The sequence below is a fragment of the Castor canadensis genome, chromosome 6 (assembly GCF_047511655.1).
Source record: "Castor canadensis chromosome 6, mCasCan1.hap1v2, whole genome shotgun sequence".
Lineage (NCBI taxonomy): Eukaryota > Metazoa > Chordata > Mammalia > Rodentia > Castoridae > Castor > Castor canadensis.
This window is the reverse complement of record NC_133391.1, coordinates 35,696,254-35,715,477: the sequence shown is the minus strand read 5'-3', so window position 1 is coordinate 35,715,477 and position 19,224 is coordinate 35,696,254. Positions and strand designations below refer to the sequence as shown.

Genomic DNA, 19,224 nt, shown 5'->3' with positions numbered 1-19,224 from the left:
CTCTGAACAAGCGGTCAAATACAAACTTAAACAACATTGAGCAGCCTAACTTGCCCTCTTCCTGCCATCTTTCTTCTTCAGTAGCATCCTACTTATCTTTCCCCAATCTTTCCTGTATTCTCTAATTTTCCACCCACTGAAATTATGTTTTTCTTATCCTCCCCATTGTACATAAGTCTGACTTACTTTTCTAATTTCATCATTCCCCAACCAATTATCACATTCTAATCTCTATTTCAGTACTAAGACTATCTAGCTTCACATTTCTTTTACTTTGTGGAACATGATTCTTGGAATCTACATCAATTCCTAATCTTCCATTTCTGGTTTTATTTCTATGGTCCTATGTGGAACTGAAAAGTCCTCACTTTAACTTAGAAATCATCTTCTAGAAATATCATATGTCCAACTCCAGAATGAGGCACCCAGGAACCTCATATCTCTATTTCCACGACATTGAAATATTTTCCTTTATTTGCCCAAAAGAACGAGGGAAAGAAAAGCATTTAAAACCTTCAAAAATATTAAGTATTTCTTTAAATATGTTCAAATCATTTTTTTGGTATTTCACACAAAGATTTCAAAATAAAAGCCAAAAATTACCTATTTCCACAAAAAGTTTAAATGATATACTAAATAACTTCTAGACTAAGAAGAAAATCATTATTGTAATTGCCACTATGTAAAAGTAAAAAGAATTAGATCATCAAATTTTATAAACCGTTAGGTTTAGTCAAAATGATATCCAAAGTAAAGGTATGACTTTTATTAAAAAAAAGACTGAAAAACTTAAGGGTTATTTTATAGTGATTTATTTTGAAAAGCTTTAAAAAGATACAAATAAATACAAAGGAAGAATTAATAACAAAAGCAGCCATTGATGAAATAGAAAAAATCTGCATAGTAGTGGTCCAGGAATATCAATTCATTTTTTAAAAGAACATCAAACATAACTTTGGCTTTAAGTCAAGGTTTCTACAACTTCCTCCTTGGGTTCAATTAATTTGTTTCGGCAGGTCTCAGAACTCTGGGAAACATTTAACACTTATCAGTTTGTTATAAAAAAATACTACAGAAGATACAGATGAAGATATTCATAGATGAGGTACAGGTATACTCTAGGAGCCTTCATGTATTTAGCTGTCTGGAAACCCTCTGAACCTTTTGGGTTTTTAATGGGTATATGACTCCTGAGACTATATCACAAGCAAATGTTCCATTGGCTTACTTGCTGTAGTGGGAGGTGGCTACCATATTGGAGGACAAGCAAGCAGCCTAACCGAGATTTCCATGTAGGGAGGAGCTGAGGCTTCCTAGCAATACCAATCCCATGTTGCCAGCAATATGAATGAACCACCTACAAAGTAGACCCCCTCAGCTTTTTTCAGGACTCAGATCATCAAAATTCTAATCACAACTTCACCAAAGAGATTTCTCCATGGCATCCTGAGACAGGAAGGTCATCATTTTAAACAATACTGACTTAGAAATCTTCTAATAGAAAAATTAGTACGTGCTCTGGAAGAAGGAACATTTGTAGAAGGAAGTATGAAAAAAGAAGGAAAAAAATGAATAAAAAGGAAAGTCCAGAGAGAGGAAGGAAGGACTCATTTTAAAATTAGTTAAAAAGGAGAAACTAATTTAAGGAATGATTTAAGGAGAAAAGACATGTGAGTATTTCCATAAATTACAAGCAAGAATCTCATGTATGTTACAAGAAATTATCATTTTATGATAGGTTTGAATTTTAAGGATGCCAATGACTAAAGTTCCACTCATAGGTAAATCTTCTTCATCTCACATATTGAATTCCGATTCGTATCACAAAAAACATCATTCCAGCCCCATCTTCCAGGATTCCAGAAAACTATTGAAGCACATCGCTCTTCAGAGAAATTGGGTTCATTTGGGTGCCAGAATCTAAAGAGAAACAAAAGGTAGAAACAATTCCTCAACAAATGCATAGTGACTGATTAGAAAGTTGAACAGAGTGGGAGGTGAGAGGACATTTCCATAATTGCTCCCCTTTATTTACTTCCCTCCTCAAGAAATTCATATGAGGCAGGCACTGGTGGCTCATGTCTGTAGTGCTAGCTACTTGGGAGGCTGGGATTGGGAGGATCACAGATTGAGGCCAGCTCAAGCAAAAAAGTATGCAAGAAAAAAAATGCTGAGCACAGTGGCAAGCACCTGTCATCCCAGCTACAATGGGAAGTATAAAATAAGATTGTGGTCCAACCCAGCCAGGGCAAAAAATGAGACCTAACTCCAAAGTAAATAGAGCAAAAAGGGCTGGTAGCATAACTCAAGTGGTACAGCACCTACCTAACAAGTGCAAAGCCCTGAGTTCAAATCCCAGTACCAAAAAAGAAGGGGAGAGAACCTTGACTAAGGACACACACTTTTTTTATTGTTTTATTATTCATATGTGCATACAACGCTTGGGTCATTTCTCCTCCCTGCCCCCACCCCCTCCCTTACCACTCACTCCGCCCCCTCCCTCTCCCCCCACCCCCTCGATATCCAGCAGAAAGTATTTTGCCCTTATCTCTAATTTTGTTGTAGAGAGAGTATAAGCAATAATAGGAAGGAACAAGGGTTTTTGTTGGTTGAGATAAGGATAGCTATACAGGGAGTTGACTCACATTAATTTCCTGTGCGTGTGTGTTACCTTCTAGGTTAATTTTTTTTTATCTAACCTTTTCTCTAGTTCCTGGTCCCCTTTTCCTATTGGCCTCAGTTGCGTTTAAGGTATCTACTTTAGTTTCTCTGCGTTGAGGGCAACAAATGCTAGCTAATTTTTTTAGGTGACTTACCTATCCTCACACCTCCCTTGTGTGCTCTCACTTTTATCATGTGCTCAAAGTCCAATCCCTTTGTTGTGTTTGCCCTTGATTTAATGAAGGACACACACTTTTACATGTGGTTCTCTCACATTCTCCTGGAAATTTCTTCTGACACTGTGTAGTCATGTCCATTTCTCCTGCAATCTGATCTTCCTCCTCTTTACAGACCCATCATCCTGACATGAGTTAGTGAAAACTTCACTTGTTTCTGGCATGTAACAGAGTCTGCCTCCTACAGCATGCTTTCCTCTCACAGCCCTAAGTTCTTCTGCTCTCATAAAGCATCCTTGAGTGAATGTCTGTATGCCTGAATTTGAGTGTGACTTGCTTCCAAGGAATACAGTATGGGGGAATGGAAAATTGTGTATTGTTTTTGAAATTAAAAGATGGTTTTAGGACTTGGAGGAGTGGCTCAAGAGGTAGAGTGCCTGCTTTGCAAGTGTGAAGCCCTGAGTTCAAGCCCCAGTACTACCCTCAAAACAAAAAAAAATGAATTGGATAAAAAGATGGTTTTACTACTAATTAATTATGGTCAAATAATTTAACCTCTTCAGGTGTTAGATTCCTCATCTATAAAAATGGATATCATATTCCACCTCACCCCTGTTAGAATAGCCATCATCAGCAACACCACCAACAACAGGTGTTGGCGAGGATGCGGGGAAAAAGGAACCCTCTTACACTGTTGGTGGGAATGTAGACTAGTACAACCACTCTGGAAAAAAATTTGGAGGCTACTTAAAAAGCTGGACATCGATCTACCATTTGATCCAGCAATACCACTCTTGGGGATATACCCAAAAGACTGTTACTCCAGAGGCACCTGCACACCCATGTTTATTGCGGCACTATTCACAATAGCCAAGTTATGGAAACAGCCAAGATGCCCCAGCACTGACGAATGGATTAAGAAAATGTGGTATCTATACACAATGGAATTTTATGCAGCCATGAAGAAGAACGAAATGTTATCATTCGCTGGTAAATGGATGGAATTGGAGAACATCATTCTGAGTGAGGTTAGCCTGGCTCAAAAGACCAAAAATCGTATGTTCTCCCTCATATGTGGACATTAGATCAAGGGCAAACACAACAAGGGGATTGGACTATGAGCACATGATAAAAGCGAGAGCACACAAGGGAGGGGTGAGGATAGGTAAGACACCTAAAAAACTAGCTAGCATTTGTTGCCCTTAATGCAGAGAAACTAAAGCAGATACCTTAAAGCAACTGAGGCCAATAGGAAAAGGTGACCAGGAACTAGAGAAAAGGTTAGATTAAAAAGAATTAACCTAGAAGGTAACACCCATGCACAGGAAATCAATGTGAGTCAATGCCCTGTATAGCTATCCTTATCTCAACCAGCAAAACCCCTTGTTCCTTCCTATTATTGCTTGTACTCTCTCTACAACAAAATTAGAGATAAGGGCAAAATAGTTTCTGCTGGGTATTGAGGGAGGGAGCGGGAGGGGGTGGAGTGGGTGGTAAGGGAGGGGGTGGGGGCAGGGGGGAGAAATAAACCAAGCCTTGTATGCACATATGAATAATAAAAGAAAAATGAAAAAAAAAAAAATGGATATCATAGTAAAGGTCCCTAAATAACTCACAAGATCATATGAGAACAAACAAAGATAATACATACTAAATTATTTTTAAAACAACAAAAATAGTATTATCATGTAATTACTCTACTATATTTGTGCATAGTTCTGAGCCAGATATTTTAAATTTTTATTTTAAATTAATTTAAATGTCTACTTTTGTTTAGAGACAGAAAAGGTATACTGCCAGAGAGAGCCATCTATTTTTGGAGTCAGATAGACATGGGGTTAAAACTCAGTTTCTCATTTTAGTAGTTAATTATCCTGGATAATTTTTCATTCATAAAATGAATTCTAAAAAAGAGAAATTTTTATGAAATTAAGTAAGATGATACATGGACTCTGTAAGTGTTTAACAATTGTTAGATTCTGTTAGCATTATTGTAACCATTACTATTAGTAGTCATGCTAACAAAATTTCTCTAAATTTTTATGTAAATAAGGCACTAACATTTATTAATCCAGGTCTGCACTCACCTGACATTTTTTTTGAAAGGTGTATGATCAATCCATTGCCAACTACCATCACCTTGTGGATCAGAGAGCCCCACAAAATAAGAAAATGATTCATTCAGCTGCTGGACAATGAAATTCTGCATGAATAAAAGGAGTTACAGAATTTGGAATTTCCATATTAAACAGCATAAGCATTCTTTATAACCTTTAAAACTGTACCTAAGGAGAAAATACGAGACTCAAAAAACAGTCACTTGACAACACAGAAACCAAAAACATGGGCCAAAACACCAACATCACTGCATGGGGGAAAACATCCTAACCCATGAATTCCCATCACTCATTCTTTACCAAGAGACATAATTGTCTTTAAATGTCCTTAAAACCATGTTTCTAGTTTTAATCTTTATTTTATATGTTCTGATGTTGTAATGCTTAATTCTATATGTCTATCTAGATCCAAGAAGTACCTAAATTAAAATGTTACTTCTGGATGTCCATAAGGGTGTTTTGAGATAAGATTAGCATCATGTCTATGTGCTCAGTAAGATAGATTGCCCACCCCAATGTCAGTTGGACTCAAACAATCTGCTGATGGCTTGAATAGAAAAAAAGGAGAGAAGATAGCAGTTCATCTTATTTTGCTTCCTGTCTGCCTGCATGAGCTGAAACATCAGTCTTCTAGGACTAGGATTTACACATGGCTCCCCTGGTTCTCAGACTTTCAGAATTGGACTGAATTGCACCACTAGCTTTCCTGGGTCTCCTACCAATTCAGCAAATTTGCAGGATACAGAATCAAAATCAGTAGCATTTCTTTGAACTAACAATAAACAATCTGAAAAGGAAATTTTAAAAAGTAACCCATTGATAATAACATCAAAAACAATAACACACTTAGGAATAAATTTAACTAAGGAGGCAAAAAATGTATATTCTGAAAACTCTAAGTTGATGAAATCAAAGAAGACACAAATAAATGGAAAGACATTCCATTTTCATGGATTGATAGGCTTAATAGAGTTAAAAGTTTCATACTATCCAAAGCAGTCAACAGAGTCAAATGTGATCCCTATCAAAATTCAAATGCCATTTTTTGAAGAAATAAGGAAAAATCCTAAATTTCTTAAGAAATCTAAAGGGACCCCTTAAGAGTCAAAATAAAACATTGGCAATTCCAATGTCATGCAGTTTTTCCCTTATGTTTTCTTCTTTCTTCCAACAAAGCTGGAAGTCTCACACTTCCTAATTTTTTTAATTTTTTCCTTTATTGTGCTAGGTGTGGGTACATTGTGGCATTTGCAAAGGTTATTACAATGTATAAGATATGCATAAAACCAAAAAGCTTTTGCACAGCAAAGGAAATAACCTAATTAAAAAGTGGGCAAAAGACTCGAATTGAGCCCCTAACCTCCCAATTCCAGGCTTTGTGGTGGCTCTCAACTACCTTCATGGAGCTTCCTGAAAAGACCTGGAAAGATGACCCAGTTGACCAAGGCCCACAGCTGGCCCAGGTGCATATGGAGCATGGTCCACCTATCTCTGCCATTTAATAGTACAAACCCATCAAACCCATTGACAGACTCCCTGTGGTCAGCCCCAAGCCTCCCAGCCTTTTATGGTCCCTGTCCTGTACTGGCCTCCTGTCTTCCACAGCCCTCAGTGATGGCTACCAGATTCCATGCAGCTTTGTGGTAGGTGAACTTCATCCTAATCATCCTTGAATTCCATTTCTGCCCCGTGATCTTGAGGAACAATCACAATTCTCCCATAATCAGTGACTATTATGTTCAAGGACATGTCCATGAAGTTGTCTTGGGAAGAATAGCAGCTTCTGGACTCTATACAACACGCATGTTCAAGGAGATGAGCCTGAAGAACTACAACAACCTGTTGTCAGTGGGGTGTCATGGTACCAAACTTGACTTAGTCTTCAAGTTGAAGTAAGGAGAAGAGCCACAGCTGATAAATGCCAAAATGTCCACTCTGAGCTGTCAGGTGGGCTGGGAAAAAGGTACTAGAAAAGTCAAGATGAGCTTGAAAGTATTGAGATAAGTCATGCTTGTAAATGTGTTTGGAAAACTTCATCTGAGCTAAACCCTATTTCTTCAAGGCGAAACTCCAAAAGTATAACACACATGGGAAATGTTTGATGCACAACTTGGATTTAAGCAGATATTACAAAAGAAAGAATCCTGACAAATCTCATGCTTATGAGGAATCACATCTTCATAAATATCAAAGAGCTCGGAGCATATTTAAAAAGCTGTGTGCAATGAATGTAGGAAGCTATTCCTTCTGAATCGCAGCTCATTGTACATTTCAGAATCCATAAGAAGAGAGGCCTAATGAATATGATAAATGTGAAAGAGCCTTCAGTGCCAAGCCAAACCTTAACACACAGAAGAAAACCTTATTCATGGGCCAGGTGCAGTGACTCACATCTGTAATCCCAGCTACTCTGGAAGTTGGAGATCAGGAGGATCACAGCTCAAGGCCACTCCAGGGAAAAAATTAGCAGAGACCCCATCTCAACAAAAAAGCTGTGTGTGGTGGAGTGGCCTGTCAAATCAGCTACACAGAAAGCATAAGTAAAAGGATTGCAGTCCAGGTTCCCAGGGAAAAAAAGAAAATATCATACTTGAAAAATAACTAAAAATGAAAAGGGCTGAGGGCATGGCTCAAGGTATAAAGTGCCTGCCTAGCAAACATAAAGCTCTGAGTTCAAACCCCAGTACTATCAAAAATTTTAAAAGAAAGAAATGAGAAGAAAAACCCACTTACATAGTGAATGTGGGAAATTCTTCTCTTTCAGGCTGTAGCCCATTGTCTGACAGGGAATTCACAAAGGAGGGAAACCGTATGGCTGCAGTGAATTTGGCAAAGCCTATAGTCAGAAATATCATCTTATTTTACACCAGAGAATTCATCCAGAGCTAAACGCTATGAATGCAGTGAATGTGTGAAAATCTTTAATTTGAAGTATCTGTTCCTTGTATACCAGAGAACTCACAATGTGTAACTGTGGGAAGGCCTTTATGAGTAAGTCCTACCTCCTGGTTCACATCAAAATACACACAGAGGAGAAACACTATCAGTGCGGTGATTATGGGAAAGCCTTCATTGTGCACCAGGAAATTCACAGCAGAAACAACCCTTTCTAGAGCAGCCTTTGGCAGGAAGGAGCAGTCCATGGCTCACCTTGTGAGTCCACACTGGAGTGAGTGTGGATAGTAAGTGACACTGCAGTGAGTGTAGAGGCTTTCAGCAGCAAGTCTCACCACATTATACACAGGAAAACACAGACAGGAGAGGATGTTTTCCAGGGAAAATCACTGCTAATTATACACCAGAGGAACTCACTCAAGAGAAGCCTTATGCATGCAACGAGTATGAAAAAACTCATCCCAGGAAGGCACTCATTCACAAGCACCAAAACCTCATTCAGGAGAGAAGCCTTTTAAGTGCATTGAATGTGGGAAAGCCTTCATTGCAAAGTCCTCTCTCAGTAAACATCAGAGAGTCCGTAAACGAGAGAAAATATGGAAATGCTATGAATGTGGAGACTGGGGACTGCAGGATTCAGGGCTTCATATACATCAGAAAACACAAGAAGGAAGTCTAAGTGATGAAGTGAAGGTTAGACTCTCACAGAAGGGGGTGCTCCAGGGACCTCTCAGGATAATTTAAGCAGAATTATAAGCCATAGCTCCTAAAAATAGACTCACATCAAATAAGTCACATGGAAGAGACAATTCTTATTTGGAATGAGTATGCACAAGCTTTCAGAAGTCAGACACACAAATCTCTGCACACAATAGGATGACTGAAAGAATGAGGACCAGTAAATGTACAAGTGTGGTGGTGTCATTGTGAAGACGTGGACCATTCACACTGAGAACATCTTATGCAAGTTGGTAAATCAAGAAGCATTTTCCCATAGCAAATATGTTACAGAAAGTCACATTCCAGGTGTTAAGCTATGCTTTTATAAAATAAAGACAAACTCAGTTATAAACAGTGGATTTTTTCATGGTAGGTGTGTAAAGTGTCTTGAGATGTAAATAAAGTAAAACCACCAGGACTTTATTTTGAAAGTTAAGGGATATTTCATGTAACTTCCCTAATTAATGCTGAATAGAACTTTTCAAGATTTTAATATTTTCTGTTTAATATAACTTTACATATATTTGATAGTTTTGTGGTATAGTGTTTCCCAATATCCAATCTTTTCCATATTAAGTGCTAAATATCAAAAGAAGACTTGAATAGACCCTTCTCAAAAGAAAATACACAAATGGCCAATGAGCATATAAGAGAGTGCTTGGCATCACTAATCATTAAAGGAATGCAAATCAAAACGACAATGAGATATCACCTCACACTTACTAGAATTCCAGAGAGAGAAAAGAAGAAGGAGGAGAAGAAGAAAAAGGAGGGGGAAGAAGAGGAGAGGATGAGGAGGAAGGAAGGAAGGAAGGAGAGAGAGAGGGAAGGAGAGAAGGAAGGGACAAAGGGGAAGAAATCAGAAAATAACAAGGGTTGGCAAGAATGTTCATTGCAGCATTATTCACAATAGCCATGAGGTTGAAGCAATCTAAATGACAATCAACAAATGAGTAATGTGTTCTCACTACACATGCAAAAAAGATAATACATTAATAGTAGAAAAGATCATTTGCTTCTGTATGGTCATCATTTCACAATGTACACATATATCAAAGTATCATATTATAAACCTGAAATACATATAATATTTCTATCAATCACATCATAACAAGCCATAAAAAAAGAATTTAGGTATTATAAAATAAAATGTGGAGTATATACACGATGAAATGTTAGTCAGCCTTAAAAAAGGAGAGAATCCAGTTATATGCTGCAACATGGATGAACCTTGAGGACATCTTGCTAAATTAAATTAACCAGACACAAAAGAACAAAACACATAATTCCACTTATACAGCAATATAAAGTTGTCAACCTCATAGACACATAAAGTAGAAGAAGGATTTCCAGGGCTGCTGTAGACTGGGCAGTGGGCAGCTGTTGTCAAATGGGTAGAGACTTTCAGTTTTACAAGATGAAAAAGCTCTTTTGCACAACAATGTGAACATAATAAACACTACTGAGCTGTACATTTTTAAATGGTGAGACAGCAAATTTTGTTATGTTTTCCTACAATTAAAAAATTAATGAAAAATAAAGGCAAGTACCTGTTCTGCTTCTGTATTGATCACCACCAAATGTCCCCCCATCTCAACACAGTTCTGCTCACTCCTGGTCCAGAAATTCTGTTCAATAGAAATGAAGTAGCAGCTGGAACCAAATGACTTCCAAGTACTTGGGCAACATCCCCAGATTTTTTCTGTGTTCCATGAAAAAGAAGTTTCATTGTAAGAGGAGATAAATAAAATTTACACAAAAAACTCAAAAGATCTGAGGTTGTTTCCAGAGATGATTTTTTTGGTGGGACTGGAGTTTGAACTCAGGACTTTGTGCTTATGAAGCAGGTGATCTACTGCTTGAGCCATACCTCTAGACCATTTTTTCTGTGGTTATTTTGGAGATGGAATCTCTCAAACTGTTTGCCCAGGCTGGCCTCAAACCCTCATCCTCCCAATCTCAGCCTCCCAAGTAGCTAAGATTACAGGCATGAGCCACCCTCACCCAGCATAGAACTGATTTCTTAATTCAAATATTTACTGTTTTCTGAATTATATAATTTGGTACCATAGAATTGATTTTAAGTAAACACTCTTTATCATTAACTCCTCAATATTACAGTGTAAGTGCCCATCAGCAGAGGACTGAATAAAGAAAATGTGGTTTATACACACACTGGAGTATTGTTCAGTCACAAAGAATGAAATTCTATGATTTGCAGAAGAATGAATGGAAGTAGAGATGTTAAATGAAATAGAGTCAGAAAGACAAATAGCACATCTTTTATATGTAGAATCTAGATTTAAAAAATAAAAACACATGAAGGTAGAAGGGTCTATTGGGGGAAAGGAAGGAGAATAAGCCAAGAGAAGGGAGGAGGACAAGAGACAGTGGTGGGGGTGAATGGGATTGAAGTACATAATATGCAAGTGTGAAAATGTCATCAAGAAACTAAATATTATGGGGAAGGAAAGATGAGGGAGAACAATATATCTAATTAAGATATATTGTAAGCACATATGTAAATGTCACAATGATGCTCCCCTGTACAACTAAAGCATGCTAATAAAAAGAAAGATTCATAGGATTCATAGTAAAAAAAATAATTATTTTGTATAATTAATTTAAAATGAGAAAAATGAATAAAGCTATAAAATTCCTCAATATTTACTAAGCTTAGCCTGCAGAATTCCTCTGGATTTTTTTTTTTTTTGGCAAAACGTCACTATTGAGGTGTTTGTGGGATTTTTTTACCCATTGTTTCATGTATCTTATATGTTATAAGCTCCAAGTCTTCTTGATGTTTTAAGCAACAAACACAGGGAAATCTGTTCCTCACAGTAATCTTGAAAAAGGCACTTTGCCTTAGGTTTTCAGGATTTTTATTTTTTGTTTGTTTGTTTCAGTGGGACTGGAGTTTGAACTCAGAGCTTCACAGTTGCAAAACAAGCACTTTCTGCTTGAGCTACACCTCCACTCCATTTGCTTTTGGAGAGAAGGTTTTGCAAACTATTTGTCTGGACCAGCCCTGAACCACAAACCTCCCTATCTCAGCCTCACAAGTAGCTGAGATTACAGATGTGAGCCACTGGCACCCAGGAACCTTAAGTTTTTAAAGTAGAAAATGTAAGTATTAGAAGTATCCCTCATGAAGATTCTGGGTGTACCACTCTTTACACTGTCTTTGAGCAAGTTCTATAACCTTCCTTTTCCCCTTTTTTATTTACTCTTGTTTGTTTGGATACTGCAGATCAAACCTGGGGCCATACACATGATAAACTGAGCTACTTTCCCAGCCCAACACAGCCTCCTTGAGTTTCTATTATTTCATCTTTGAAACAGAAATAATAATGGCACTAACCTCATCAGAGGATTTGACCACATAGTATGTGTAAATTATTTTAAAAGTCAGTGTTTTAAGAATCTTCATTAACATTTGTCTCTCCTTTCTCCTTAGAAATATTAGAATATCACTTCCCTTTGATTAAAGAATTAAACATCTATAGTTAGCCTGAGCCATGTATAAATCTACTGACATATTCTCAACATGATTTTTATTATAGCTATCATTTTAGTACACATGTATGCTTAAATAATGAGTAGTTTAGATTTGTTGGGGTTTGAATTTTTAAGGTATAATGATACAGAGCTGAGGCAGAACACTCTGTGTAGAGCACTTGCATAGCATGCCTGAGGCATTGGGTTTGATCACCAGCACTGAAATCAAAATTTATAGCATATGTGATCTCCCAGAGTTTATTTTTTTCATTCCACATTACTAAGGTATATTCATATTATCATGCATAGACCAATTTTCATCATTTATGTTGCTGCATGATTACATATTAAGTGATGAAAGTAATCTAGAGATTTAGTCTTCTTTTTATAATATTATAAAACAGATCACATAGTTATCTTTTAATATTGGCAGCTTTTAGAAACACACTTTAATTGTGCATTCTGTTCATTATTAATGCCTTTTAATAGTATTCCTCAAAGCATATATTAATACATTATTTCAATTTTGAAAATCTAATTATCTATTTTAACAGTGGAGATTATCTTTGCCAATTAGGCTACATATGGCAAACATTCTTCAGAAGATTATCCTAGATCAATAGCTATATAGATGAAGCTACAAAGATGACGAAAATGTTAAAACCTGTGTGGGGTAGGGTGTAGCTCAGTGGTAAAGCTTACCTAGCATTCGTGAGGCCTTGGATTCAAACCCTGGCAGCACATGCACAGTAAAAGCTGTTCTTGGTAAAATATTCATCAAAATGCATAATAATATTTTACTTTCTCAATCTTTTCTGAGAATAATGGACCGATCAAAGTGCTTTATAAGCCAGGCATGGTGGCTTATGCCTGCAAACCTAGCTACTCGGGAGGCAGAGATCAGGGAGAACACAGTTTGAGGCCAGCCTGAGCAAAAAGTTCACAAGACCCCATCTCAACCAATAAAAAAGCTGGGCATGGGACAACAGACCTTTCATTCCAGCTAGGCAAGAAGTGTAAATAAGCCAGCATGGCCATAAATACAAGACCCTATTGGAAAAATAATTAAAGCTAAAGGGCTGCAGCTGAAGTAGTACAGTGCCTGCTAGCAGTATGAGGACCTGAATGCTTTATAAGTATAAGCCTTATTAATCTTTTCTAGTATATTCCCCAAAGACTGAGAAAGCAAATGACCTCTCACTAAAAATAACAAATTTTTTGCAAATTATTCTATTTCCTATTCTTTACGTTCAACAACACTAGAGGATCACCTAATCAAATTCTCAGTTAACAGACCATTAAATTTTTTTTGGTGGCAGTGGGGTTTTGAACTCAGGGCCTTGTGCTTGCCAGACAGGTGCTCTCCCATTTGAGTCCTTGCCCCAGTTCTTTCTGCCTTGTAGGTATTTTTCAAGCAGGATTTCATATTTATGCCCATCTGGCTTGGATCATGATTCTCCTATGTAGGCTTTCTCACAGCTGGGACGACAGGAACACACCATCTCACCCAGAATTTATTGATTGAGATAGAGTCTACAAAACTTTTTTCCCAAGGTGGCATCAAATTGTGATCCTCCTGATTTCCATCTCATGAGTGGCTGGGATAAGAGACGTCAGCCACCATGCCCAGCCAAATAATTATTTAATAGTACTAGGTGATCTTAGGCAGATAAGTGAGAGAAATTTTAAAAATTGGTTGATAGTCTAAAAAAATTCTTTCCCTTCCTGTCTATGTGTTTAGATGAGCAAGATTAATCAGTTTGTGTCACTAAATTGAAAAATGGGAATACCATGGATGTTGAAGTCTGTCTTATTCTAGAAATGATATTATTCAATTATGGCCACATCAGAAGATTGCATTATGTAAAAAGCCTAATGCATTTTGTTAAGAGATAAACTTCCATCCAAGCACAGTGGCTCACACCTAAAATCCCAGGTACTTGAGAAGCTGAGATCAGGAGGCCTGTGGTTCAAGGCCAACCCAGCCAGGGAGTTAGCAAGATCCCATCTCAACCATATCTGGGCATGGTGGCATATGCCTGTCATCTCAGTGACAGCTTGAAGCTTAAAAATAGGACTGTGGTCCAGGCCAAAAAAAAAATAGTGAGACCCTATCTCCAAAATAACCAGAGCAAAAAGAGGAGGAGGTATGGCTCAAGTAGTAGAGTGCCTGCCTAGAAAGTTTGAAGCCCTGAGTTCAAACTCTAGTAGTGTCAAAAAAAGAAAAAAAGAGAGAGAAAGATAAACTTCCAATTGAATTTTACTTCATTAGCAATAATTTATCAAAATTTATAATAAATGTTGATGTGTTGAGTGTTGTGCCCAGATAATAACTGAATCTGAAAGAAAGGTTTTTATCTCTTAAAGCCTGAAAATATTAAACATAGTTATCTACATGCTTTGGCAGGTGGGAAAGTATCAGGTAAACAGAGTTAGGGGGTTGAAGAGTGATGTAAGCTGGGGTGTGGCTCAGTATAGAGCACTTGCTCAGCATGCTAAGGCCCTGGCTTTAATTATCAGCAAAGCAAACAGCACACCATATTCATTTATTCTCTTTCCAGTGGATAATGGGGGTTAGCACTTCCTTATGGTTTTTAGACAATAGTAGATGCATTTTGCAAAGAGACATAACAGTTTTTACTGCCAACGTTTACAATGTTTCAGAAATTAAAGTTTTGATTCTATAATATGATGAAATGTCAAGTTAAATTGCATAAGAGAGTACATAGTCTTTCAAAGTCCTTTTCAGGGGCTGGCAAGCAAAACATTTCAAAGTCTAAGGTCCAGACAGAGTACAGGCCCATTGAAGGAGCTCTGACTCAACCCATGCATCCAAATATCTCAACACTGTCACTAAGAATGAGAAGGAAACAAACTAGAAAAGATACAACGTGGTTTTCAACTATTTTATTAACTTTGATCAAAGTGAAATTTTGTGTTTGGATTTTTCATTGTAATAATAATTTGAAGAGACATTGTCAAAATTTTGAGCATTTTTACTTCCTGACATGGGATTATTTAAAATAATTTCATCACATAAGCTTACCTGTAACTGGACTCAGTTGCATTGAATGTCCTGCTTAGCCACAATTTTAGGTTGGATATATTTAGGGAAAAAAATTCATGGATGAATGTGGAGTTAGTTTAATTAATATCCATGTCTGTTCCATTTCAGGGCTTTTTGAAGGCAAAGGCAAAGTGTCCATTGCTCCTTTTCAGGAAGATATTCTTTAAAACTTTGGTTGTAGCAGGTGTGGTGGTATCCACCTGTAGTCTCAGCACTGAGAAAGCTAAGGCAGGGAGACTGAGAATTGAAGGACAACCTGAGCTTCATAGTGAGACCATGTCTCAAAAAAAAACAAACAAAAATCTCCAGTTGTTCTTATGGGAATGCCTGCAAAAGGTGGGAGAAAAACTATCCTCATAGAAGGATATTTTCCTCATTAAAATCCACTCCACAGTTGTTTTACCAAAGAACCACAACATATTAAGAAAACCATACATCAGAGGAGCAGAAACTTTTTGCATTTCCATACAATATATTCTTGCCAAATACTAAACAAGAGCAAATTCTAACATCTCATGTAAATACAAATAAACTTTTGCTCTTTCTTCACTTCTCACAGGCTTCTCCATAAAAGCAGAGTAGTGAATTGATTAGTTCTTGAAATAACAATGATCCAACATCTGTCTCTGTGACATTTCTTTAAGGGAGGATTAAGTTCATAAAGATTGCTACATGCACTTTGCCTGTCTCTGGCCTTTTCTACCACACATAGAGTGAAGCAGATCATGATACTGAATTCATCTCTCCCAACTCCCCATGTATAAAGTTACCAGTGTACTTTTTGGAGAGAGACAGTCTTATCCTGAGTCACTTTGACCAGTAATAATGCTGTTTATTGGAATGGAGATAGCTATTACTACTTGAGAAGCTGAAGTGTCAAAGAGATTTTACATATTCAATAAAAGATGATGATAATGTGAAAGTTGTAAGAATTGTTATGAGTGATCCAGAGTTTTCTTAAGCAAACTACATGTGTTATGTTCATAGCATTTATTGACATCAACAGTTCTGGAGAGGGAATTGCTATGGCAGCATATCTAGAGCCTGATACGAACATGTAAGTTTAGAGAAATCTGAAGGTATCCAAGCAGAAACTATATTACATACATACACACCAACAACAACAACAACAAATCTTAAACTCAACCCTAATGTATCTCCAAGAACAAAGAAAGTCTAGGTAGATATAAGCTTTTACCTGTCACCCTTGTGCCTTCACTGAAGCAGGTTAGACCCGAATGATATGTGTATAGTTCAGACAGTCTTTTATCAGATTTGTCCCCTGTAAACTGGTAAATCACTGAGAAGGAAGAGAAAAGATGAACACTATGTATTCTTTTGCTATAGAGCCTCATATTTTTTTTCTTTTATTCATATGTGCATACAATGTTTTTGTCATTTCTAGAGCCTCATATTAACTATCTGTGCCAACCCAGCTTACCTCAAACCCCACCATTCTCCTCTATGCGAGCCCAATCAAGACCACACTGAATTATTGCTCACTTGTATTCACTTATATCATTTGTTTTATATGTCTACCTATTTATTTTTGTCTCTTTCCCCACTATAATTTAAGCTCTATAGTCCAGAACAAAGATTGTTTTCTACATCAATTAATCACAAACACACAGAGCAATGACTGTCATCAAGTCAACAGTATATATCTGTTGACTCAGTGGATGACTGGTTCCCTTTGTTTTAATAACCTTTAAGTAAGAACACAGGTTATAGTGATATTTTCTAAATATTCCTGATTCCATATAGCTATAGATAAACACATGGGGAAAATAACAGCCCAACCAAAGGGAGACTTTAAACATTTAGAGATACTTTAAAAGTCTAAAGTAAAAGTTAAAATTTTGATCAGGAATGTGTACATTAAATAAAATTAAATAAGACCTGCTTACTCTATTGTCCTGACTCGACAGTTGAATCTTTTTGCCCTACTACTAAAGCTTAATTGTGTCAAAACTTTCTACCTTTATCTTAGCCTGTTTTTGCATCCTAAATTTCTATTTCCTCTTAACTAATGAAATAACTATGATTAACAACCCCCATTCTTTCTTGTACTTGTATATTTTAGTATTGGTGATAATGATTTGTGTTTTACTAGAGACTGTGAGATTTATTCACGTCTCAGAGGGAACTACAATTCTGACTCTTTTGACACAGAAAGTCACTTTCACTCTCCCATAAACTATTAAATAGATATTCTAATCACTTTATCAGTGAGTAAAGAACCATATTGTAGATTAGAGAGAAAAAATATCTTTGAGACTTGTCACACAATGAACTTAAGATATGTTTTTGAAGGCAAATGAACCAGGGAAGAAATATTTTATTTCCTTACATCTCCATTATTTCATTTGAATACTTTTTTCTTTCATATTGGGAAAGACAGGCACATGAATCCAAGACCCTAATCTAAGTTTTGCCATTCTAAAAAGCAGTTGGAGTTGCACTCCCAATACAGGTATTTTGTGACTAAAGAACACATGATCACTGTGAACTCATTCCTGGAAGTTGGTGTCTCAGGTGATAGCTATGAATAACATGCCTGCGTATGTAAAGTTATGATTCAGAAATGCTAACAAAACCAAGTAAAATAAATCTAGATTGTCAAATGATGGAGAGAAAGCAGGAAAGAGAGGAGAGGAAATCAAGACAAGCATGGCATCCCATATAAGGACTGACCAATCAATAGAATAAAGGAGGACATATACCCCAGGGAATCTTTGTGCTTTAGGAAAGGGACTGATAGAAGTGGCTCCCCAGTGAAGAACTTACCTACACAGCTCACAATGAAACAAGTGCTGAGGAGTAGGATGGAAATCACAGCAACAGACCAGAGCCTCAGGGGCCAACAGACTCTCTTCTCTGTCAGATGGCAAGACAAATGTTGTTATCAAAGTGCCAAAAAGCCATAATCCCCAAGAAGCTGAGATCAATGAATATAACTGACAAAGAAGTTCAGAGTAATGAAAAACTAAGAGAAAAAAACAGTACAAACCCTTCAGAATAAATGACCAAGTAATAGATCATAGGTCTGATGCCCACAACAGTCTAGGCAAAACTCACCCTCATACAACTATAATTTCCACTTCCTTATTCTTTCTTCTTAAATATTACATTCTTCCATTAGTGTCCTGTCTTTCTCAAAATATCACTTTTGTCTCTCATTTCTCATATCCCTGTATTAATCTCTGGTTTCTTTCTCTGTCAAGTGTTTGTCTCTGTCCTTCAATTTCCTGTGTCTATTCTCTTGATCCAGTCTCTATCACTTCCACCTGTCCATCATCTATCTCTTTTCCTTAGGCAACTCTTACCATCTCATCGTACACTTCAGCCTTCCTCTCTGAAACAAAAAAGGCATGCTCACCTCCACCTTGAGGTTGCCCTTCTTGAACCATTATGTGGGAGCTGTGTGTTCAGAAAGTCCAGAACCCTCTTGTATCTCTCTTCCTGAAGATGTTACCTAGAGAGCTCAGGGACAAACTTCTACACACCCTGATATGATGAAGATATTTCCAATACTATACATACAAAGAAGAACTAAACCTTCTAGTGATTTAGAGATGCGGGAAAAATGAAACAGGAACTTGAAAGCTTCCTGAAAACTTCCATAAAATATTCAGTTCATTTGCTCGTTTTCTAACATGGAGTTTCTTCCTTTGACACCTACTCATGCTGGTGGGCAAAAGGCAGAGCTAGATATGTTCTAAAAAGAAGTTGATTTGTGGACCTTAGTTAAATTAAGTTCTCCTAACCTTCTCTTTAGTTATTTCTTTTATGGAAAGCTTAGTCTATGTACTGAATAGTGTTTTGGGAACTAAGCAAAACTAGTTGAATGACTATGGCTTACTGGTTATTATAGTAAATGAAAGAAATACCCATGGACATTATCCAGGAATATGATTGTAAAATGGAAGTTTCTGGACTCTATTTTCAAAGGTATTGTAATGTGTGCTTTGCTGTATTATAGCTCTTGTGACTCTAAGTATATTGGTGTTTCAATTATGATTAATATAACTATACTTTGACAGTACTAACTCCATTTTGAGCTTTCTCTTGTAACACTGCTATAACTGAG

The 19,224-nt window shown here is 37.0% G+C and overlaps 1 protein-coding gene across 2 annotated transcripts; it reads right to left on the bottom strand.

Annotated features, from left to right (window-relative positions):
• Nucleotides 1-820: 820 nt before the first annotated feature.
• LOC109697609 (C-type lectin domain family 6 member A-like) lies at nt 821-18,696 on the bottom strand. 2 transcript variants are annotated; one of them, XM_074076138.1, is made up of 6 exons: nt 18,514-18,695; nt 17,922-18,011; nt 16,333-16,434; nt 10,120-10,271; nt 4,925-5,040; nt 822-1,920 (listed from the first exon to the last, which is right to left on the bottom strand). In XM_074076138.1, the coding sequence occupies exons 1-6, from the start codon at nt 18,542-18,544 to the stop codon at nt 1,776-1,778; spliced, it is 636 nt and encodes a 211-aa protein (XP_073932239.1). In that variant the 5' UTR covers nt 18,545-18,695; the 3' UTR covers nt 822-1,775. The 2 variants fall into 2 exon arrangements, with proteins under 2 accessions (XP_073932240.1, XP_073932239.1); XM_074076139.1 differs by lacking the exon at nt 16,333-16,434 and having other exon boundaries at nt 821-1,920; nt 18,514-18,696.
• Nucleotides 18,697-19,224: the final 528 nt, after the last annotated feature.